Source organism: Heloderma suspectum, chromosome 5 (genome assembly GCF_057233095.1).
Source record: "Heloderma suspectum isolate Gila_16-S chromosome 5, 16-S_ref, whole genome shotgun sequence".
Taxonomy (NCBI): Eukaryota; Metazoa; Chordata; class Lepidosauria; order Squamata; family Helodermatidae; genus Heloderma; species Heloderma suspectum.
Window position 1 is genome coordinate 6,762,132 of NC_139462.1, and position 23,018 is coordinate 6,785,149.

Below are 23,018 nucleotides of genomic sequence, written 5' to 3' on the forward strand. Positions count from 1 at the left end.
ACGATGCTCCGTCAGAAACAAAATTGCATCATCCTCATTACTTGTGAAATCGGCCTTAGCTTGAGCCAGGAATGCATTCCCAGAAGGCCAGTCAAGAGCGGAGGAGAAAAGGGAAGGGGTTATCGGGAGGGCAGAATGCTCCCTGCGCTCACGGTGCTTCTCTCACCCCCGTGCAGGGCTCGGAGCTGGCTGGCTGGGCGTTGGGCCGATGGACCTACGAAGGCTTCGACCTCAATCACAACTTTGCTGACCTCAACACGGCCCTGTGGGATGCAGAGGACAACGAAATGGTGCCCCATAAGTTTCCCAACCACTACATCCCCATTCCGGAGACTTATACGTATCCCAACGCCACTGTGAGTATCCCCCACCTCCATGCGCCTTAGCCTTCAGCATTGCCAGGTGAATCCCAGTGGCCATCGTATTACAGCTGACGCCACGCCAAGCTCATGTGCAGCATCTGTCCCTCCATTTCCCGCTGCACCTTCATCGGCCGTCCTGATGTCCTGCCTTGCCCTTTCTTTGGGTACATACAGCCTTTATGCAATCAGTCCCATAGTTCACCAACAGCATGGGCTTCCGCAAGATTCAAGTCCTCATGGAGGAGGCTCGAAAACACTGCGAAACTTGCGCAAGGGGCTTTGGACAGGGGTCAGTAGTTGCATGCAGCCCAAGAGTTGCATCCTGGCATCTTCTGTGCGACACTGCAGGGTATCCTGGGGGCACACCACAGATCGCAGCTCTGTTGGCAACCCCTAAAACAGGGCAACTTCAAGCTGCATTACTTGCCCTTGGCAGAGTATAAGATGTCCTGAGGAGCTTACAACTGTATGCCTGGACACATGGAAGCCACCGTCCAGTCACACTCTCCCCAAGATCACAGGTGGGGGTTCTTGGGATCTGAGAGAGCTGCGGGGGGAGGGGAAGGACCTGGAGGCTTTGAAGGTCTCTTCAGGCCCCCAAAACAAATGCAGCTCGACCACACCATTTTGGTGTTCCCAGAGAAGCAGCAAAACCAGGAGATTTCAGCAAGCCCCTGGTGTCTTCCATCAGCTGGCCGCCTCACTTGGCTTGGTGGGCCTCCAGTCCTGCCGCCTCATTCTGATTCCCAGAAGTGCTCACCTGTGCCCCCTCCCTCCTGCCCGCTGCAACAGGTGGCCCCCGAAACCCGGGCCGTCATCAGCTGGATGCAACGCTACCCTTTCGTGCTCAGCGCCAACCTGCATGGAGGTGAGCTGGTGGTGACTTACCCTTTCGACATGACGCGCACCTACTGGAAAGCCCAGGAGCTCACACCCACGGCCGACGACGCTGTTTTCCGCTGGCTTGCCACCGTCTACGCCACCTCCAATCTGGCCATGCTGGATGACGACCGGCGCCTCTGCCACTACGACGACTTCATGAGGGGGGGTAACATCATCAACGGGGCCAACTGGCACACTGTGCCTGGAAGTAAGTGAATCGGGGAGGCCCCAGGCTTCTTTCTCAGAACCCTGCCATCGTCCAGGCAGGACTTCCAGGCAGATGTCGAGGACCCTACTCGGTAGGATGAGCAGGGGCCCCAGACAACACCCAGAGTCTAACTGAACCCCTGCCCACCACCCTCCTTATGGTGTTAGCAGTGGGGATGCTGACGGGCTCTGAGCTAGTGATGACTGAGCAAAAAAGAGATCTTGGGGATGTGGCGGAGAGCTCAATTAAAATGTCGACCTAATGTGTGGCTGCCATGAAAAAGGCAAATTCCATGTTAGGCATAATTAGGAAAGAAACTGAAAATTAAACTCCTGTCATACAATCTATGGTGCGACCACACTTAGACTACTGTGTACAGTTCTAGCCATCGCACCTAAAAAAGGATATTGTCGAGTTGTGGAAAGTGCAGAAAAGGGCAAGCAAAATGATCAAGGGGCTGGAGCAACTATGAGGAAAGGTTACAACATCTGCAGCTTAGAGAAAAGGCGAGTGAGGGGAGACATGACAGAGGTGTACAAAATTATGCATGGTGTGGAGAAACTGGGCAGGGAGATGTTTTCCTCCTTCTCTTATAGTTCTAGAAATGTAGGCAGGAAGGGGCCAAACTAGAGTAGATGGGTCGCCATAGGTTTCCCCCAACTGGGCAAATAACAGCTCCAGGTGTTTGTGTGTGCACGTATGTAGTAATTTACATCAGGAAAACAAGAAAGTGATGCAGTCCTGGATTGGGGGCAGGGGGAATGGCAGCTTTAAAAAAATTGAAAGAGAAGGGTGGTCCAATCACAGATTGCCATAATCTTGTCTAAGTGTGTTTGATTTTTAACGTATTTTTAAAATGTTATCTCGGATTTTTCCAAAGTGGCTTACAAATAGAAAAAGAAAACTACAATAAAACCATAAAAAGGTTACAATTACCAGCAAAATCATCAGGAAGCACTAAAAGCCTCATAAAAGATTGGCTCTAAAATCAGATGAGCGGCCAGGCAAATAAATTGTTTGGCTCTAAAAGCTTTGTGGCCAAGTAGGAATTTGAACCTGTCTCTCCTGACAGCCAAACTGAAAGCAGATGTGTTTTTCAATTAATTGCACAAATAATGACACATCTGTTCTGGCCGTATCCACCATGCCAACCCCGTTATCAGCTCATGAAATAGGAACACAACCCATCAGATAATGTCTATGGAGGGTCTGCACTGTGATGAAACTGCCCCCTAGTGGCTGCCTCTGGTCTTGTCTCTCCACACACACACCTTTGCAGGTATGAATGACTTCAGCTACCTTCACACAAACTGCTTTGAGATCACGGTTGAATTGTCCTGCGACAAGTTCCCACACGAATCGGAGCTGCCCCGGGAGTGGGAAAACAACAAAGAATCCTTGCTGCTCTACATGGAGCAGGTAAGAGGGCTGGGAGGGCAGCACTGAGGATTGGAGGAGCAGATCCCAGCCTCCACTATTATGGCTCAACAAAAGTTAATGTACTGGGATCAGGGTCTTAAGGGGGTGGATCCTGGCAGCAACAGAAAGATTAGGAGCAGTCTTTTGCAGGTGCATTCACACTGAGGACTTAATGGTGCTTCTTTATTATCATTCTCACTGCGTGCCTTATATTTTGTTTTTCTTATCTAAAGCAGCACATCACATCAAGGGTGACTGCTCAAGGGGGTTGTCTGAGTGGGTGCCGCCCCTTACACCCAAACATTAGGGCCACCTCTGATAAAGACCAGCTAACCGTTCCTAAAATACACATCAAAAATCATAAAACAGTAGAATAAGGTCTGGGTTGATTTGGAATGACCATTTGGGAAGGATAGGAGTTGCAGTCCAACACATCCAGAGGGGGCCAGGTTGGCGGAGGGCGGCTTAGACATGTTTAATATCACATGTCATTTGACTCTAAAGTGACCAGATGACACTGTTGCCGTTTTTCTTGTTCAGCTCTTGGCACTGCTCTGGACTCCCCTGTGTTTCTGTTTCAATGCCAGGCAGTGGAGGCTGGTGACTTCGCACCTCGGATAGCCCCTTTAGAGCTCTGACTAGTTCTGACTGAAACCCGGAGTGATGTCACCACCCTGCTGACATTGGAGCCACCAGCCGCCACTGACGCCAGGTGCTTCCAGTGGGTGTGCTAACCAGGCATGTCATTACAGACCCGCAGGGGCATTAAAGGCATCGTCCGAGACAAAGACACAGAAGAAGGCATTGCGGACGCCATCATTTCGGTGGATGGCATCAACCACGACATCAGAACAGGTACAAGGACAGCCAATCAGTGATCATTCACATCTTCTCCAGTAGAATTTAATTAATTTATCTGGTACACGTTCAAATGTTAGAGTTCTCTACCTAGCAAAGAGGTACCTCAGTCAGGTACTGATTTTTTGCAATGGAAACTAATTTAGATGAATGCAATGTAAGATTCTGGGCTCTCACATTGTGCCGAGCATGGACAACGTCCAACATGAACTCAGAACAACCCCAAATGATTGTGGGGTACAATCATTCCTAACAAGAAGTTTGGAATGATTGTAACCCACAAGAGGTTTTTTCTATTCACTTGGCTACCCACATTCAAGACAAAGTCATGGGGAAGGCTATCGATGGCTACTAGTCCTGATGGCTGCATGCGACCTCCAGTATCAGAGGCAGGATGCCCATGTACACCAGTTGCTGGGGAACATGGGTGGGAGGGTGCCGTTGCACTCCTGTCCTGCTTGTCGGTTTCCCCTGGGCAGCTGGTTGGCCACGGTGTGAACAGAATGCTGGACTAGATGGACCCTGGGTCTGACTCTGACCCAGCAGGGCTCTTCTTAAGTTCTCACTTCTCCCTGTACTAATGTCCAATTTGACCTCCAATGGAGAATTTAGGTCTTACAAAGTCTACTTCCAATACTTTACATCAGAATGATCGCGTAGCTCAGATTTAGGGAAGTTTAACTTAACTGCATTATGAAGAAGCTAAAGGCTTATAAAACCTAGATCTGGCTGGTCCAACAGTGGTATACCTGCTCAGGTGTAGTTATGTTGATCTTGCAGATAAATGGAGGCACTACTTTGGTTTAGCAGGGTGGCTTCTGTAAGGTTTATTGTAATTTGGTTGCAGGAGAGCTGTGATGCCTGGCAGGGTGCTTTTTTTTATCCAGCAAGCTCTACTCATAGACGATTTGACGTAATTGCCAATGACATTGTTTAGGGGGGCGGGAAACCAAAATCCACACCTGGGCAGTACCTTTATTAGGACCACCTATAACTCAAAAAAAACATGCAAGCTTTCGAGTTCCCCAGAACTCTTAATCAGGCAAAAAAGGAGGGGGATAAGGAAAGAAACCAAGTCCAAAAAATTGGTCAGATGTTATGGCCAAGACATCTGCTATTGCACCCTTGTCCTGCTTGTGGGTTTCCCCAGACAACTGGTTGGCCACTGTGTGAACAGAAAGTTGGACCAGATGACCCTTGGTCTGATCCAGCATAGCTCTTCTTATTTGTTCTAGATAGACCCAGTCTCAAAATGGAGATTTGCTCCATTCATGGGTCTGAATGAATTAGCCAAAGACTAGGTGTTGCAGGTATCAGATTACATCTAGCAATGCATTTGGGGAAATGGTAGCCATGGCTGATCTCCGGACATGCTCTTGCACAGCTCCTGTTTATTTTAATGGGAGTTACACAGAAAAATGCTTTGGAGGATTGTGCCTCAAGCTGGGGCATCAGATTTCAAAGCAAGGAAAAAGGAGAGCAGCCCCCACCTTCCCCCACAAGAGGGCTGTCCCCCACCCAAAGGAAACCAGAAACAATAGTTTCTGCAGCTTTAATGTCAGCTTGTGCTACTTTTCTCATATCTTATCATATCATATTTTCTCGTATCTGAAATGAAAAACTCGTCCTGCTAAAATCAGTTCTCACACAACTGTGTGCGTTATAGGAGGAACTCTGTCCCCTGTTGCGTGTGGTCACATACTAGGATTTCAGAGGTGGTCTTGTGTTATAGTCCAAGCCCTGAGACACCTTATCTTCATGTAGCTTGTCGCTACCCTTAGCTCCCCTCTTCTGTGTCTCCCGGTAGCCTTCGACGGGGACTACTGGCGCCTGCTAAACCCCGGTGAGTATGAGGTCACTGCTGCAGCTGAGGGCTACCACCCCGTCACCCGGAACTGCCACGTTTCTTACGAGGACAACCCCACCGTCTGTGACTTCCGCCTGACAAAGACACCCAAGCAACGGCTGAGGGAGATCCTGGCCAAAGGCGGGAAGGTGCCCAAGGACCTCGTTTTGCGTCTCCGCCAGCTGAGGCTGCGCAAACTGCAGGCCCAGAGACGGGCCCAGTGAGGAGGACTATTCCACCATCTCCAGACTTTTCCCAGAGAAGGAAGACGCTGTCAGGCCCTGCTCTCTTTTTCCTATCTTAGCAGCTTCCTTCCTTGACCCGAGTGTTTTAGGTTTCTATATCTCGAGAGACGTATTATTGGCCAACAAACGAGTTCTGGGCTTCGGAAAAAATAAGATATATAGATATATCAGCCCCAGTATTTGTCCAGAGATTTTGTTTCCAGCATCCCATACACCTGGAGCAAGTATTAGCTGCAGTATTTGGTAGTGGATTTGCCCACTTGGCTGGTTTGGCACCCACAAAGATCTGAACGCTGTAAAAGATATATGTATTATGAACACGCCAAAAACCATGCTGAGTTTCTAAAGAGACCTCTTTGGGGTTTAAGCATATCTATAAATTCATATTTCCCACACACACCATTCTCCCCGAGGCCCTTCCCTCTAATCCTGGAATTGTGGGAGCTGGTTTAGTTATTCAGGGACTAGTACAAAGCACTCTGCTCAGGCACAGAGAAACTCTCTTCTTTATTGCTTTGCATACTCCAGGGTTGAACTTTGGCACTGAAAACTGATTCCAGGTTGACCCCTGAAGTCACATGAAATCCTGATTTAAAACACACACACAGCCTTTCTAGAAACAAGCTAGTCAGCTTTGCCGTGTTCTTGGTGAGTGGCCAATATTTAGCGAACGTACTGAATTACGAAAGAACTAGTCTGCATGTGTGTTTTCAGTCATTTACCAGGAGTGGGTGTCAGTTTAAGGGAAATGGAACAGGGGCAACATCTAGATATCACCCCACACGGCATAAATCCTGAGACAGCTGCTGTACTTGGCAAGGGGAAGTGCCTGCAGGTGTGGCCTCTCCCCTCACTGCAGCACTCTGCTGGAAAAAGCTATCCCTAGCTGAACCCCACCGCCCACCCCATCTATAAAACTCTTAAAGGAACAGGAACTCTCTGAAGGACTGACAACCCAGTCAAGAGGCAAAGATCCGGCAAGATAAAACTCCACAGGGGCATCCCTTAATGCAGCCTTCCCCAACGTGGTGCCCTTCAGATGCGTTGGATGGCAACCCCATCATTCTCAGCCACCATGGCCATTTGCCTAGCATGGCTGGGAATGATGGGAGTTGCAGTCCAACATGTCTGGCGAGCAGCAGGTTGAGGAAGGCTGCAATCATGAAATTGTTCCTTGAAAGCCCAGTACCAATATCGTAAGCCTTCCTGCGGCAATTAATTCTGTTACCTGGCCAACGGTTTCTGAGCTCAGTGCATGGCTCTATATTTTTCATCCCAAAGGTCGGATTTACAAAGCAGTTCTGGCCTCTGTTGACATAGTCAGGATGCCTGTTGTACCAAGGAGGACAGCAGGACCAGTTCAGTGGACCCACTCAGGAAGTCTAGTCACCGTAGCTCTCTTTCCACTTCTGGGAAACTCTTGGGTGAACGTTTTGAAGCAAGTTTCCACTGAGCCGATTAAGAAACATAGGAAGCTGCATTATGCCAAATCCACACCTCAGCCTGGGTCAGTATTGTCTACATTGACTGACAGGGGTTCTCCAGGGCTTCAGGCAGGGGTCTTTCCCAGACCCTACCTAGAGATGCTGGGGATTAAACCTGGGACCTTCTACGTGCAAAGCATCTGCTCTTCAACTGTGTTACAGCCCAGGGGTCCTTCTAACTCAGTGCTACAGTACTTCTCTGTTAAGCGTCTCAGAGGAGAGAGGAATCTCTGACAATCCACCAGTGGGGGAAAATCCAAAATGGCAGCACCCACATACGAAGTTTGGGAGCTTACGGATGAGGGAAGGTTGTGCCTTCCACAATGTCCCCCTACCCACCCCGTTTTATACAACTTCTGTATCATTTTCTTGAACACAAGGGCCGGGATGAGTATGTCACAGACACCCACGCAAACTCACCCCGGTGTGTAAGCCTTGTTCGGACAGGCAGGCCCTGGCTGGAACACGCTGGGTACATAGTCTTGTTTTCTGAGGCCTGTGAATTGGGGTTTCTTGCCCAGTGTAGGCACTGGGGAAGGCGGAGCCTGGTTTGTGAGAGCTGTTAATAATGAAAATGCTGGCATTGAAGTGCCCTTGCTAGCCAAGTGGCATTGAGATAAGAGTGTTACCAAATAAAACTTTTGCTATTTAACCTTCCAAAGTCTGCCTTGTGTAGAGTTGCTTATTCTTCACTTGCCTTTCCTGTTGGACAATTCATACCAGATTGTTGCTGTATTTTATCTAATGTTTTTTCTGATGTAGCTGTAAGCCACTTTGAGCATGGTTTTACCTTGGAAAAGTGGCACACAAATACCCTGATTATGATAACTGGATTGCCAACTGGCCAATTTATTCAATTATATTCATATCATTGCAAAATTTACAATAGGGGGATGGATCCAGCTGGATCGACTGTGCTGGCAGAAGTTGACTTCCCCACCCTTCCTTCCCATGGCGGCCTTTTCAGCCCCCTGAAAATGCTACAGAGTTAGGAGACCCCGCTGAATGGGGTGGGGGGGGGGAATCGAGCAGAGGCACCTTCTGCAAGTGGAGTCCTTCCTTTCACAGAAAGTATCCAATCCATAAGCAAATTGAAAAAATAAAGGTTAAATGGTGTTTCTTTGCCTGGGCACAAATTCAAGGCCATCGAATTTTTGCCTGCATTCTTCCACAGGGATTATCATCTTTACAGACAGACACATTAACATCTTCCCTCGTACTTTCACTCCGCAAGGAGGCTTCTTTCATGATAAAGGGGAGCATTATGAAACGATTGCCGAAGTATGTAAACTGCCCTGAAAACTGACGTTGAAGATACAAAGCAAAAATTCCTTCATTAAAAATTTTTTTTTTTTTTAATAACCCTGTTTTAGAAACATATTATAAAGGCAAGAATCAATCAGCTTGAATAAACCAGAAAAACGCAGTTTGCGCAGGGAGAAGCTACAGAAATGATAAATATTCCACAAAGCATCGGTGCAAAGGGCGGCTCATGGCATCCCAGAGCAGCAGGGCTGGAAGGCGCCGCCCGGCCACCGCGCCCAACCCCTGCGCGGCGCGGGGATCACGCCAGAGCACCCCGACGGGGGCTGCCCGGCCAGCTCGAAGCACGGCGCGGGGGCAGCCCCGTTAGGGCCCCCAAAATCGCCACGAAGCGCGGCGGGGTCCGGGGGTCCCCCGGGCGGGCGGGCGGGGCGCGAGGCACGACGCTCCGGCCCCGAGGCCCGCAGCGCGCACCGCTCCTGCACCCGGGCCCGCGCGGTCCGTGCTGGCTGGGGATGCTGGGGCCGGTAGCCCAACACGCCCGGAGGGCGCCAGGGTGGGGAGAGGCGCCCGCGGAGGCCCCGGGCTCCGCCCTCCTCCCGCGCGCCGCGCCGCGCCGCGCCTTCCCGCCCCCGAGGCGAAGGCCCGCTCCGGCCGCCGCGGATCGGCTGTGGGGCGGAAGCGCCCGCCGCCCTCGCGCTCACCGGAAGGGGCGCCGCCGCGAGGCTGGCCGCGGGAGGCGTCGCCGGCGCTGCTGCGGAGGGCGGAGGTGAGGCGGGCGGGGGCGCGGGGCGCAGAAGGGGAGGCGGCAGTGCTGGGCGGCCGGGGCGGCCGGATGAGTACGTTGCTTCCGTTGCTCGAGGAGGGGCGGCGGCAGGGCCAGGCCAAGGCCGCAAATGCTGCTCTGCCCCGCAGCCGGAGTCACAGCAGACGTCCCCCGCCTGGCCCCTCCAGATGCGTGGGGCTGCAGCCCCCATCACCCCCCGCCTGGCCCCTCCAGATGCGTGGGGCTGCAGCCCCCATCACCCCCCGCCTGGCCCCTCCAGATGCGTGGGGCTGCAGCTCCCATCACCCCCCCGCCTGGCCCCTCCAGATGCGTGGGGCTGCAGCCCCCATCACCCCCCGCCTGGCCCCTCCAGATGCGTGGGGCTGCAGCCCCCATCACCCCCCGCCTGGCCCCTCCAGATGCGTGGGGCTGCAGCTCCCATCACCCCCCCGCCTGGCCCCTCCAGATGCGTGGGGCTGCAGCCCCCATCACCCCCCGCCTGGCCCCTCCAGATGCGTGGGGCTGCAGCCCCCATCACCCCCCGCCTGGCCCCTCCAGATGCGTGGGGCTGCAGCTCCCATCACCCCCCCGCCTGGCCCCTCCAGATGCGTGGGGCTGCAGCCCCCATCACCCCCCGCCTGGCCCCTCCAGATGCGTGGGGCTGCAGCCCCCATCACCCCCCGCCTGGCCCCTCCAGATGCGTGGGGCTGCAGCTCCCATCACCCCCCCGCCTGGCCCCTCCAGATGCGTGGGGCTGCAGCCCCCATCACCCCCCGCCTGGCCCCTCCAGATAAGTGGGGCTGCAGCTCCCATCATCCCCCGCCTGGCCCTTCCAGATGCGTGGGGCTGCAGCCCCCATCACCCCCCCGCCTGGCCCCTCCAGATGCATGGGGCTGCAGCCCCCATCACCCCCCCGCCTGGCCCCTCCAGATAAGTGGGGCTGCAGCCCCCAACACCCCCCCACCTGGCCCCTCCAGATGCGTGGGGCTGCAGCCCCCATCATCCCCCTGCCTGGCCCCCTCCAGATAAGTGGGGCTGCAGCCCCCAACACCCCCCCACCTGGCCCCTCCAGATGCGTGGGGCTGCAGCCCCCATCATCCCCCTGCCTGGCCCCCTCCAGATGCGTGGGGCTGCAGCCCCCATCATCCCCCAGCCTGGCCCCCTCCAGATGCGTGGGGCTGCAGCCCCCATCATTCCCCAGCTCGGCCCCCTCCAGATGCGTGGGGCTGCAGCTCCCATCATTTCCCAGCTCGGCCCCCTCCAGATGCGGGCGCGGGGGCGCAGAAGGGGAGGCGGCAATGCTGGGCGGCCGGGGCGGCCGAATGAGTACGTGGGCTTCCGTTGCTTGAGGAGGGGCAGCGGCAGGGCCAGGCCAAGGCCGCAAATGGTGCTCTGCTCCGCAGCCAGAGTCACAGCAGACGTCCCCCGCCTGGCCCCTCCAGATGCGTGGGGCTGCAACTCCCATCATTCCCCAGCTCAGCCCCCCCCCACAGATGTGTTAAGACTGCAGCCCCAATCCTTCAGCAACCCACCGCCCTCAAGATGTGTTGGACTGCAACTCCCATAATCCCCAGCCAGCATAGTAAAGTGTGGTATTCAGGATGGTAGTAACAGAAATCACAGTCAGTGATTCTTCACTTGGTATATTAAGAGGTAACCTCCGCATCAGTTTCAAAATGACTTTTAAGTTTATCTCTGAGTAGATGTAACTCATTGAAGGTGGTAGGAATCTAGCAAGAGATCCACTTCTGGATTAGAAACGTTGAATCAATGTGCAGCTCCAGTAAAGATGGCAAATTCTGAGTCAGGGTCATCAGGAAACAGACTGAAAATAAAAAGCAGAATAAAACCACATCATATTGCCTTATAAAAACCTGTGGTGCATCATTTGAAATTCCACATCCCATCTCAAAAATTAGCTCCTTCAGTATAGCTGGAAAAGGTATACAAAAAGGCAGCAAAGTTGATCAAGGGCCTGTAACATCCTGACAACGAAATGAGAGGCTAAAGCAGTAGGAGCCTTACAGGTTAGAGAAAAAGGCAAGTAAAGATGTGGGGCAGACAGGACAGGCGATTCCTGCAGGACCTGGGAGATACCTAGCTGGTTGCCATGGTTCCCTTGACTTGGTTAGATACAAATAAAACTGGTCTGTGAGTGATGTTGAGGGAGCATTGCTTGGGGCGGGGAAGGGGGGCAGCAGGAGGGGGACTCAGAGAGGATCATGGCACCATGGGGAAGATGGCAACACTAGCGGTCAACAAATCCATTCTTCCTGCCTCTGGCAAGCTCTGGCCCTCCTCTTAAGGTTAAGGAGGGAGGGCAGGGGATTCTCGCTGACCTAGTGCTGCACTTAAGTGGTACTCCAAGCACGTCCAAAGCTCAATGTAATCTTGGAGATGAGATGAGCTCAACCCTTCCCAGTTGGAGGATGCAGAGTTCTAGCAACCACAAATTTATGACCACTACGAATGCTAGACACAGTTTGTGCCCAGCCCCCCGCTTGCAGCAATGCGAAGGAGATGGCAGTCGCCCATTGCTTCTACATTAAATTCTTGATTGCTCCTCCTGCCAATCTGCTTGATAGCAAAGGCCCTACTCCGTTCTGTACGTGCAGATGCACAAAAATTGCATTGGTTTCTTCTGCTGTGGTAACAACCATCTCTCTTTGTTTATCCAGTGGTTCTAGTATTCTCCCACCAGCATACATTCTCCCTGTGGTGGAGTCCAACACGCTGCTCTTCTTTGCCCATCTCTGCCCAGTGAACTATGGTGACTTACCACATTCGTGAGTACCGGCCTGAGGACTATGAGACAGTGCGTGACTTGTTTGCCACAGGGATGAGTGAATATGTGCCCACCTTGTGTGTACACATGCTGAAGCAGCCCTGGCTGATCCTGGTCCTGGCCTGCACCTTCTGCCTGCTGCTCACCAGCTCGAAATCACTTCTCCTGCCCATCCTTGCTGTCACTCTGCTGCTGGCCATGGGCCGCCAACTGCTGGGCTACATGTGGTCCATGTATATTGACCACTGCTTGCAGGAGGACCTGCTGGACATCCAGGCCACTTACCTGGGCTGCAAAGGCTCTTGTTTCTGGGTGGCCGAGGTGGATGAATGCGTGGTGGCCATTGTGGGTGCCAGGTCTGCTGAGGAACACCAGGAAGAGCTCATGTTGAAACGCATGTCTGTTCGAAAGGACTATCGAGGCCTTGGCATTGCCAAGGCCCTCTGCAGGACAGTGATCTCCTTTGCCCGAGAGCATGGCTACCAGTCAGTGGTGCTGAACACACTCATGGTGCAGCATGAGGCCCGTGCCATGTATGAGGGCATTGGCTTCCGCATGTATCATCGCTACGTCCTACCCACCATCTATGGCAGGTTGGCCAACTGCACCGTTTCCAAGTATCGCTATGATATTCCTTCTGTGGACTGAGGGAAACAAGGGGATGGTCTGTGGTGACCATCTCAATCTGGCATTTCTTCACATTTGTCCTTTGGGCATGTGGTGCAGCAGGTTATGTGGAATGAAGATGGGAAATGGTTGGTTTTGTTGCTGACCAAAGGAGTGTGTCTCCATTTCTGTACTCTGAGCGTTAATTTTCCAGTTGTCAGAGGGCATTCACAGGCCCCAAGGAATTCTAGTAATGAAGGAAGCCAAGACTCTTCAGAAGGTCCCTTTCCTTTCTCCTGTTTGCAAGGTAGTGGGAACCCTGATTTGAAAGGGGATGTGGCTTATGGAATTATGTTTCCATTGGTACAGTAAGGATTCTTCACCAGTCATGGATGTTCTTCCTTTGTGTTGGCAGCTCTAAACCCTCCCACAGGCTACTCTTGCCTTGTTTCTTGAGTTCTGGTAAACATTGCAAGTGACTGGCCCAGAAGCCAAAGTGCTAGTAGAGATGTTTGCTACTGTTGCCAAGGATCTTTTTTTTTTTTGCCCACTAGGATGGGCTTAGTATAGCCAGAGGCCTTTTCATCACATCACCTTGAATCAGAAATTTCCACTTGTTTTCTCAGGGTATGCAGCCCGTTTGCAGTATGTATTATACTGAGCGCACAGGTATTTTAGTAGTGAAGTATTCAGGAAAATTAAATCTACTTTGGGCACTGCCAGCTCCAGATTTTTGAGGGCCCTTGGCCGAGACACACTCAATAGGTCCCCTCCCTTAGTGAGTCTATCTTGTCACTGCCATTGTCACCAGCTGTTATTGCTTCTTATTGTCTTTCTCATCATCGCTTCCACTTGCTTGACATTCAATCAATGAGCAAGGAGGTAGCAGCATCTACCACTCCTCTTCCTCACCACCGTTGTCTGTACCAGCATGAGGTGAATAAGCAGCTTGCAATGGTGAAGAGGACCAGGTTCAAGGGGCTTTTGTTAGTGGGCCTCCCTACTTGGTGTGGGGCCTTGGCAGGTGCCCAACCATACCTACCCTTGACACCAGCCCCAACTTTGGGAAAACAAACAGTATAGTTGGGCCCAAATCTGGATATGCTTTGAATATTTCCTGTATGTTTGGGGAGGAGGTGCTGCTGCTTCATAGATGTTCCTTGTGGATTATGCCTTTATCATTTCAATGGTTTGTGTCTACTCTCACTTCAGGCACATCAGTTTTAGTATGTGAATTGGTACTGCAAAAAGTGGAGAAATAAAGAAGTTACTAATTATCTTCCAAAGGGTTGCCTGTCTTGGTGCTTGTTTGTACTGTGATGCCACTGTTTTATTGTTAATATTGTTTTAATTGAAAGGCAAAGAAGCCTTACCCCTTCAGAACCAAGAACCATTCATCCCAGTTCCCATCATAGCAATGGAAGCCCCAAATTCATCCCACATTTTGCTGTTTTCCTTCCAACTCAGTTTACAGCATGCTTGGGTTCTCTGCTATCATTCGCTGTCCTTACAAATACATTCTTAGTTTCTTTTGTGGAAGAGTGGGCAAGTGGGGTTGATAAAAACCAGCTATTTTAAAATTTAAAAGAAGTTAAGAAACTTAAATCAGCTTTAACAGTTAAATGCTTAGTTTCTGTTGTAATAATGACCAAGTTATTTTTAACATCTGAATATGACCACGTTTAACTGTTTGTTGTTGTTTATTCATTCAGTCGCTTCTGACTCTTCGTGACTTCATGGACCAGCCCACGCCAGAGCTTCCTGTTGGCCATCGCCACCCCCAGCTCTCCCAAGGACGAGTCCGTCACCTCCAGAATATCATCCATCCATCTTGCCCTTGGTCGGCCCCTCTTCCTTTTGCCTTCCACTTTCCCTAGCATCAGCATCTTCTCCAGGGTATCCTGTCGTCTCATTATGTGGCCAAAGTACTTCAGTTTTGCCTTTAATATACTTCCCTCCAGTGAGCAGTCTGGCTTTATTTCCTGGAGTATGGAGTGGTTTGATCTTCTTGCAGTCCAAGGCACTCTCAGAATTTTCCTCCAGCACCACAGTTCAAAAGCATCTATCTTTCTTCGCTCAGCCTTCCCTATGGTCCAACTCTCACAGCCATAGGTTACTACAGGGAATACCATTGCTTGAACTATGCGGACCTTTGTTGTCAGTGTGATGTCTCTGCTCTTCACTATTTTATCAAGATTTGTCATTGCAGTCCTCCCAAGAAGTAAACGTCTTCTGATTTCCTGGCTGCAGTCAGCGTCTGCAGTAATCTTTGCGCCTAGAAAGACAAAGTCTGTCACTGCCTCCACATTTTCTCCCTCTATTTGCCAGTTATCAATCAAGCTGGTTGCCATAATCTTGGTTTTTTTGAGGTTTAACTGCAACCCAGCTTTTGCACTTTCTTCTTTCACCTTCGTCATGAGGTTCCTCAGCTCCTCCTCGCTTTCAGCCATCAAAGTGGTATCATCTGCATATCCGAGACTGTTAATGTTTCTTCCAGCGATTTTAACTCCAGCCTTGGCTTCATCAAGCCCAGCACGTCACATGATGTGTTCAGGTTGAATAGGTAGGGTGCGAGTATACAACCCTGCCGTACTCCTTTCCCAATCTTAAACCAGTCCATTGATCCATGGTCTGTTCTTACCGTTGCTACTTGGTCGTTATACAGATTCCTCAGGAGGCAGACAAGATGACTTGGTATCCCCATCCCACCAAGAACTTGCCACAATTTGTGATGATCCACACAGTCAAAGGCTTTAGAATAGTCAATAAAACAGAAATAGATGTTTTTCTGAAACTCCCTGGCTTTCTCCATTATCCAGCAGATATTGGCAATTTGGTCTCTAGTTCCTCTGCCTTTTCTAAACCTAGCTTGTACATCTGGCAATTCTCATTCCATGGATTGCTGGAGTCTACCTTGCAAGATCTTATTTATTTATTTATTTATTACATTTATATCTGCCTTTTTTCCTCCAAGGAACTCAAGGTGGCGTACATAATCCTCCTCCTCCATTTTATCCTCACAACAACAACCCTGTGAGGTAGGTTGGGCTGAGAGTATGTGACTGGCCCAAAGTCACCCAGTGAGCTTCCATGGCTGAGTGGGGACTAGAACCCGGATCTCCCGACTCCCAGTCCAGCACTCTAGCCACTACACCATGCTGGCTCTCTTGATCTTGATCTTGAGCATTACTTCACTGGCATGTGAAATAAGTGCCACTATTCAATAGTTTGAACATTCTTTGGTGCTTCCCTTTTTTGGTATGGGGATATAAGTTGATCTTTTCCAATCTGTTGGCCATTTTTGCGTTTTCCAAATTTGCTGGCATATGGCATGCATCAACTTGACAGCATCATCTTGCAAGATTTTAAACAGTTCAGCTGGGATACCGTCATCTCCTGCTGCCTTGTTATTAGCAATGCTTCTTAAGGCCCATTCAACCTCACTCTTCAGGAGGTCTGGCTCTAGCACAGTGACCACACCGTCAAATCTTTCCCCGATATTATTATCCTTCCTATACAGATCTTCTGTATATTCTTGCCACCTTTTCTTGATTCCTTCTGCTTCTGTTAGGTCCTTGCCATCTTTGTTTTTGATCATACCATTTTTGCCTGGAATTTCCCTCTGATGTTTCTAATTTTCTGGAAGAGGTCTCTTGTCCTTCCTATTCTATTCTTCCGCTTCCACACATTGCTTGTTTAAAAATAATTCCTTATCTCTTCTGGCTAACCTCTGGAATTTTGCACTTAATTGGGCATATCTCCCCCGATCACTGTTGCCTTTTGCTTTCCTTCTTTCTTGGGCTGCTTCCAGTGGCTCAGCAGACAGCCATCTTGCCTTCTTGGTTTTCTTTTTCTTTGGGACATTTTTTGTTGCTGCCTCCTGAACAATGTTGCGAACTTCTGTCCATAGTTCTTATTTATTTGTTTGTTTCGTTTCGTTTCTATACCGCCCAATAGCCAAAGCTCTCTGGGCAGTTCACAAAAATTAAAACCATACAACACACAATAAAACAATTTAAAATATATAGAACATTAAAACCACAATATAACAATACAACCACAATAAAACCTAGCAGCAGTGCAGGAGTTTAAAATACAGGTTTAAAACAGCAAAGATAAAAATTTAGAATGCTAAAATGCCTGGGAAAATAAGAAGGTCTTCACCTGGCGTCCAAAGGAATACAATGTAGGTGCCAGGCGAACCTCACTAGGGAGCTCATTCCAGAGCCGGGGTGCCACAGCAGAAAAAGCCCTCCTCCTACTAGCCACCCACCTCGCTTCCTTTGGCAGGGGCTCACGGAGAAGGGCCGCTGACAAGGTCCGGGCAGGCACATATGGGAGGAGGCGATCCTTCAGGTAACCTGGCCCCAAGCCGTTAAGGGATTTAAATGTTAATACCAGCACTTTGAATCGGGCCCGGAAATGGACTGGCAGCCAGTGCAGCTGGAAAAGTACTGGCGTAATATGAGCTCGCAGGCCAGTCCCTGTTAACAATCTTGCTGCCCTATTTTGGGCCAGCTGAAGTTTCCGGACCGTTTTCAAAGGCAGCCCCACGTATAACACATTGCAGTAATCCAGACGAGAAGTTATCAGAGCATGGATCACTGTAGCTAGGCTCTCTCTGTCCAGATAAGGGCGTAGTTGGTATACCAGCCTAAGCTGATAAAAAGTGCTCCGTGCCACTGAGTTCACCTGTGCCTCAAGTGACAGTTCTGGATCCAAGAGCACCCCCAAACTACGAACCTGATCCTTTAGGGGGAGTGCAACCCCCTCCAGAACAGGTTGATTATCACCTAGCCGGGCAGACGAACCACCCACTAACAGTACCTCCGTCTTGTCTGGATTGAGTTTCAGTTTATTGGCCCTCATCCAGTCCATTACCGTGCCCAGGCACTGATTCAGAACAGCCACTGCCTCACCTGGTTTTGATGAGAAAGAGAGGTAGAGCTGGGTGTCATCCACATATTGATGGCACCTCAGCCCACACCTCCAGATAACCTCCCCCAGCGGTTTCATGTAGATGATAAACAGCATAGGGGATAAAATAGAGCCCTGTGGAACCCCATGGCACAATTGCCATGGCACAGAGCAATAATCCCCCAGCACCACCTTCTGGAATCTGCCATCCAAGTAGGAGTGGAACCACTGTAGTGCAGTGCCCCCAACTCCCAACCCAGACAACCTATCCAGAAGGATACCATGGTCGATGGTATCGAAAGCTGCTGAGAGGTCCAGGAGAATCAACAGGGTCGCACTCCCCCTGTCCCTCTCCCGTAGTTCTTCCGGGACTCTATCAACTAAATCTAGTCCCTTAAATCTATTCTTCACCTCCACTGCATATTCATTAGGAATATTAGTGAGCTGATATCTAACTGATCTGTGGGTCTTCCCTATTCTCTTTAGTCTGATACTAAATTGTGCAATAAGACGTTCGTGATCTGAACTACAATCAGCTCCAGGTCTTGTTTTTACCAACTGCATAGATGTCCACCACGTTTGGCTACAAAGGGTGTAGTCAATTTGATTTTGGTGTTGACCGTCTGGTGTATAAAGTCGTCTCTTAGGTTATTGGAAGAGAGTGTTCGTTATGCACAGTGAGTTGTCTTGGCAAAATTCTATCAGCCTGTGTCCTGCTTCATTTTGTTCTCCCAGACCATGCTTGCCTGTAATTCCAGGTGTCGTTTGACTACCCACCTTAGCATTCCAGTCTCCTGTAATGAAAATGACCTCTTTGTTTGGCGTACTATCCAGTAGGTGCTGCAAATCCTCATAGAGCTGATCTACTTCTGCTTCTTCAGCATCTATGGTTGGGGCGTATATTTGGATCACTGTGATGTTAAATGGCTTACCCTGAATTCGAATTGAGATCATTCTGTCATTTTTTGGATTGTATCCAAGCACTGCTTTAGCCACTTTATTATTACTTATGAAGGCTACTCCATTTGTTCTGTGGTCCTCTTGTCCACAGTAGTAGATCTGGTGGTCATTTGATGTGAAGTGGCCCATTCCAATCCATTTCAGTTCACTGACACCCAAAATGTCTATATTTAATCTTGACATCTCCCCAATAACCACATCCAATTTGCCCTGGCTCATAGATCTGACATTCCAGGTTCCTATGGTGTGTTAATCTTTAGAACATCGGATTCGTCGTTCACAACCAGCACCATCGGCTGCTAGCCGTCCTTTCGGCTTTGAGCTAGCTGCGTCATCACATCTGGGGCTAGTTGAACTTATCCTCTGTTCCTCCCCAGTAGCATTTTGACCATCTTCCGACCTGGAAGTCCCATCTTCCGATGGTATACCGACATATCTCTGGTTGTACTGATCCATTTAGTTTTCATGGCAAGAATACTGGGGTGGGTTGCCGTTTCCTTCCCCAGGGATCGTATTTAGTCTGACCTCTCTGCCATGACCTTCCCGTCTTGGGTGTCCCTTCACGGTTTAGCTCATGACGTCATTGAGGTGCTCAAGCTCCAGCACCACGACAGGGTAACGATCTCCTTTGCTGAAGTGTTTAACTGTAGGACTAACATGGTTATATGAACTTGAGCACACTCCGGGAGAGTGGAGGACAGGAAGGCCTGGCGTGCTGTGGTCCATGGGGTCACAAAGAGTCAGACACAATGACTGAACAACAACATGATTATATTCAGATTAACATTAACCAAGCTACTCTTTAAGATAAATATAGCACTTTAGAATGTGTGCCTTTTGTGTTATGCGCATTGCACATTTTATCTTTTGTAAGGGTGGAGCGGAGTGAAGCAGAAAGGAGCATCGTTGGGGGGCAGGGAGAGAAGACTAAGTTGTCTCATGCGCAAGTACCTATATTCCACAAAATAATGGCTGCTGGTCATAAGGCTCTATTTGAGAGCCAGTGTGCTGGTTAGTGTTGAAATGGAAGCTGGAAGGTGTTGGTTCAAATCTCCATTCAGCCTTTTGAAGAAATCCCCTCCCTAGGCAAGAGTTAATCCAGTATGGCCAATTGGGAGGGGGAGTGGCATGTAGCCAGTGTGGTGTAGTGGTTAAGAGCATTGGACTGGGATTCAGGACATGGGGGTTCGTCTCCACTCTGCCATGAAGTTCACTGGGTGACTTTGGGCAATATGCTGACTCAGCCTAACCTACCTCATAGGGTTGTTGTGAGGCTAGAATGGAGAGGAGGAAGATCATATATGCTTCCTTGGGCTCCTTGGAGGAAAGGTGGGATATCACTGTAACGAACAAATAAATAGCAGCAATGAGAAACTTAATTTAAATAAATGATTTAAACTGGCCTTTCTTGCCAATTTAAACTCCCTTGATTTAAATCAATCTACCCTGTGAACAGTGGAAGCCTGTGATTCAATAGGAGCCCAGTAAAAAACGTTATGAAGGTATTAAGATATGTCAGGTTACAAAGAAATGATAGAGTTTGTGTCTATCCTACCCTCCACCTACATTCTGTCTACAGCTTTCATCTGCCAGGTCCTTAACTGGCCTCTGTCTCCATGCTGTAGTCTCTGTGCTGGACACCCCTCCAGGGGAGAGGTTGTTCTTAATCTCTCAAAGGAAAGATCCCAGAGGTCAAGCCCTGCCAATGCCAAGTCATTCCCCCTCCTCAAAACTAGGAATCCTCATTGCAGATGGAGTTGCTTTGGATATTGGGGGTACAGGGGAGGCGTACATAGGACATTCTCAAATGGGACAACAGAGTTGGTAAGGTTATTGTGACAGGCCTGATCTTTTGGAGATGGGGGCGCTCTACTCCAGGGCAAACTCACGACTAATACCAAATGTGGAGGCTAACCCCTCACCACCAGGTAATCCCTCCCTCACTTCCGCTACCACCATTAAAATATTCCCCTTAAGGTAATGTATACCTTTTTTCCGTAAGGTCTTTAGGTGTAAGATAAATCAGCTCAGGGGTGCCAGAAAAGTAAATAAAAAGTATTTTATGAAACAGAAAACAAGCATACTATCTTGAGAATATTGTCACTACTATTAACACGGGGCTTCTATAGTTCCTTTTACCACCAGTCAGGTGTTAGAAGCCCTAGTTCCTACCCTACCCAACCTTAAGCCAATTCTCCTATCAAACTCCACCCCAGTTAACTCATAGGCCTAACATGAGGGCTTGAAAGGCAGTTTTCTCTCTGGTCAGGTTTGACTTCCACCTGGAACCTTCACAGCTGTTCAGCAGGCTTCTCCTAAAGTCTTCGGTGTGGTCCAGCAGCTACTCAATCTTCAGACCCTCACCACTTGCCAACAGCCAGGCTTCTGTCCTCTCAGCCTCCTGGTCTCAGAGCAGCTCTTCATCCTGGCTGATACCTTCTTCAGGCTCCCCAGCCTCTGACAAAGACACTTCCTCAGGCAACTCTCCAGCCAGATGCCTCGCTACAGCTCCTTATATTTGCTCCACTCAGAACCCTCCAGCCAATCAGCTTTGGCGTGGCCAACATTCCGTCAACCCACCTCTATTTCAGCTTATGACCAATAGGCACCTTTAGAATGTTCCAGTATTCTCCAATCAGATGGTACCTATTTCAATCCGCCCTTCCCATATATAAGGACAAAAACCTGGCTTCATTCTCACTTCTTACTGGTAACTTAAGGTGGGGCGGGTTAGGGTATTTTAGAAAATGTTTTTACTGTAGAATTTTATTGTTTTAAACTGTTTTATTATATATTTTGTACATTGCCCAGAGCAGCTGGGTGACCAGCCAGATGGGTGATTAATAAATTTAATTAATTAATTAATTAATTAATTAACTGCCAGTTTGCCAGCGCACCATGTTTACAACATAGCTCTCAGGCACAAGTCTCCAGTAAAAAACAAAACATACATTTTTCTTCTAAATCCAGTCAGACCTTCAGTTATTGAAACAGAGCATAAAGGTTAAGCTTTGACCTCCGTTTCTTTACAGCCAGGCAGCAGAAGCAACTGGGGCAAAGGTGGGATGGTTCCAAGCCTCCTGCTGGGTTGCGCTGGCTCCCTTCTGTGCGTGTGGCCTCTGGGCCCACTCCGGCAGGCAAAATTCCCCTCCCCTGAGGAGTGGCTCAAGGGCCAGAGGGTCTGCGGAGGCACTGCTTACGCTGCAATCCGCAGCTCTCGATTCTGGCAGGGTCCGCACATTTGGGGTCAAAAGACATGAGCACCTCCAAGCAGGCATACCGGACAGGGTGTGCTTTCCAAAGTACAAGCGGCCCTCTGCATCGATGAGGCGGACGGACGTTCTGTGCAGGGTTTGCGGCTGGGCCGTGCTGCTCCCAAAGTCAGGGCTGTGTCTGCAGCGGCCTCATGCTGAACCCCTCCTGGTGCTTTGAGCCCAGCGCCCTTACAAGCATTGACTCAACATGGGGATGGAGGTGAGGTAATCTTAGGTCACCTTTCCACCAGAGAAAATCTTAAAAGGGGAAATGGGACGGGACGGCTTTGTTCGTGTTTTATCACAAGAGGCCTTCTGTGCTGGGGAGAGGCTTGTAGACTGCTCAGCGGAATGAGTTCCTCCGCACCCCGGCTGTGGAATGAGCTCACTAGACAGGCTCGCCTGGCGCTCCATTGTGCTCTTTCCAGTGGTGAAAACCGTTTTATTTTCCTGGCATTTTAGTGTCCTAGTCTTTTTAGCTTTGCTGTTTTAAATCTGTTACTGTATTTTGAATATCTGTATTGCTGCTAGGCTTTATTCTGGCTGTGTTTTTATTCTGTCGTTTTAAGCTTTTATGTTTTTTATGCTGTACTATGTGGTTTTAATTTTTGCGAGCTGCCCAGAGAGCTTCAGCTATTGTGCAGTATAGAAATGTAAAAAATAAATAAAAATAGCTCCAAAGCCCCTGCCCCACAGAGCTTCCAGTCTAACACTCAGCACAGGGAAGGCCATGCAGGAAGGCAGAGATGGGGGTTGACAGAGAATATGCATTTGGTTCAGTTACACACACCTGGTTTATCAGAAGGATAAAGCAATGTCTAACGTTGATAAGTTTTATTGTATAGGAGGTAAACGCATGATCACCGTTTGTTGTCAGGGTATCACTGACAGTTTTTCTCTAGCACCTATAATCTGTTTTTTTGTTTTATTTTTTTGTTTTATTTTTTTGTAGGGAGGTTTAAGGGGCAGATTGTAAGAGAATTTAATCGCAGGCAAGACACCTGCTGCTGTTGAAAAGCAGCCCGCAGAGTTTAGTGGAGTTTGGCAGGACTATTTATGTTAAAACATCTAAACGAGTTCCTCTCGAAATGTGTAGCAATAACAATCACATAACATTTGCCTTACATTTGGTCTTTTGACAGTTTGACAGAGTTTTTTTATTA

The 23,018-nt window shown here is 49.4% G+C and overlaps 2 protein-coding genes across 2 annotated transcripts in view; both read left to right on the top strand.

Moving 5' to 3' along the window:
* The window catches only part of CPXM1 (carboxypeptidase X, M14 family member 1), a 34,482-nt gene extending 26,514 nt beyond the window's left edge, over positions 1–7,968 (top strand). Inside the window, exons 10-14 of the mRNA XM_084855271.1 lie at positions 177–356; positions 1,155–1,452; positions 2,732–2,871; positions 3,624–3,726; positions 5,537–7,968. Of these exons, the coding sequence (XP_084711397.1) occupies positions 177–356; positions 1,155–1,452; positions 2,732–2,871; positions 3,624–3,726; positions 5,537–5,799 (984 nt within the window). The 3' untranslated portion in view covers positions 5,800–7,968. The remainder of the gene's footprint in view (positions 1–176; positions 357–1,154; positions 1,453–2,731; positions 2,872–3,623; positions 3,727–5,536) is intronic.
* A 1,233-nt stretch (positions 7,969–9,201) lies between these two features.
* Positions 9,202–14,014, top strand: LOC146343547 (N-acetyltransferase 8F1-like). Its single transcript, XM_084855272.1, has 2 exons — positions 9,202–9,336; positions 12,012–14,014. Exon 2 carries the CDS (start codon positions 12,101–12,103, stop codon positions 12,764–12,766), a length of 666 nt encoding a protein of 221 aa, XP_084711398.1. The 5' UTR covers positions 9,202–9,336; positions 12,012–12,100; the 3' UTR covers positions 12,767–14,014.
* Positions 14,015–23,018: the final 9,004 nt, after the last annotated feature.

Bases quoted from the DNA above. Each gene is read 5' to 3' on its own strand.
- LOC146343547 (XM_084855272.1), top strand. From the start codon at position 12,101: ATGGTGACTTACCACATTCGTGAGTACCGGCCTGAGGACTATGAGACA.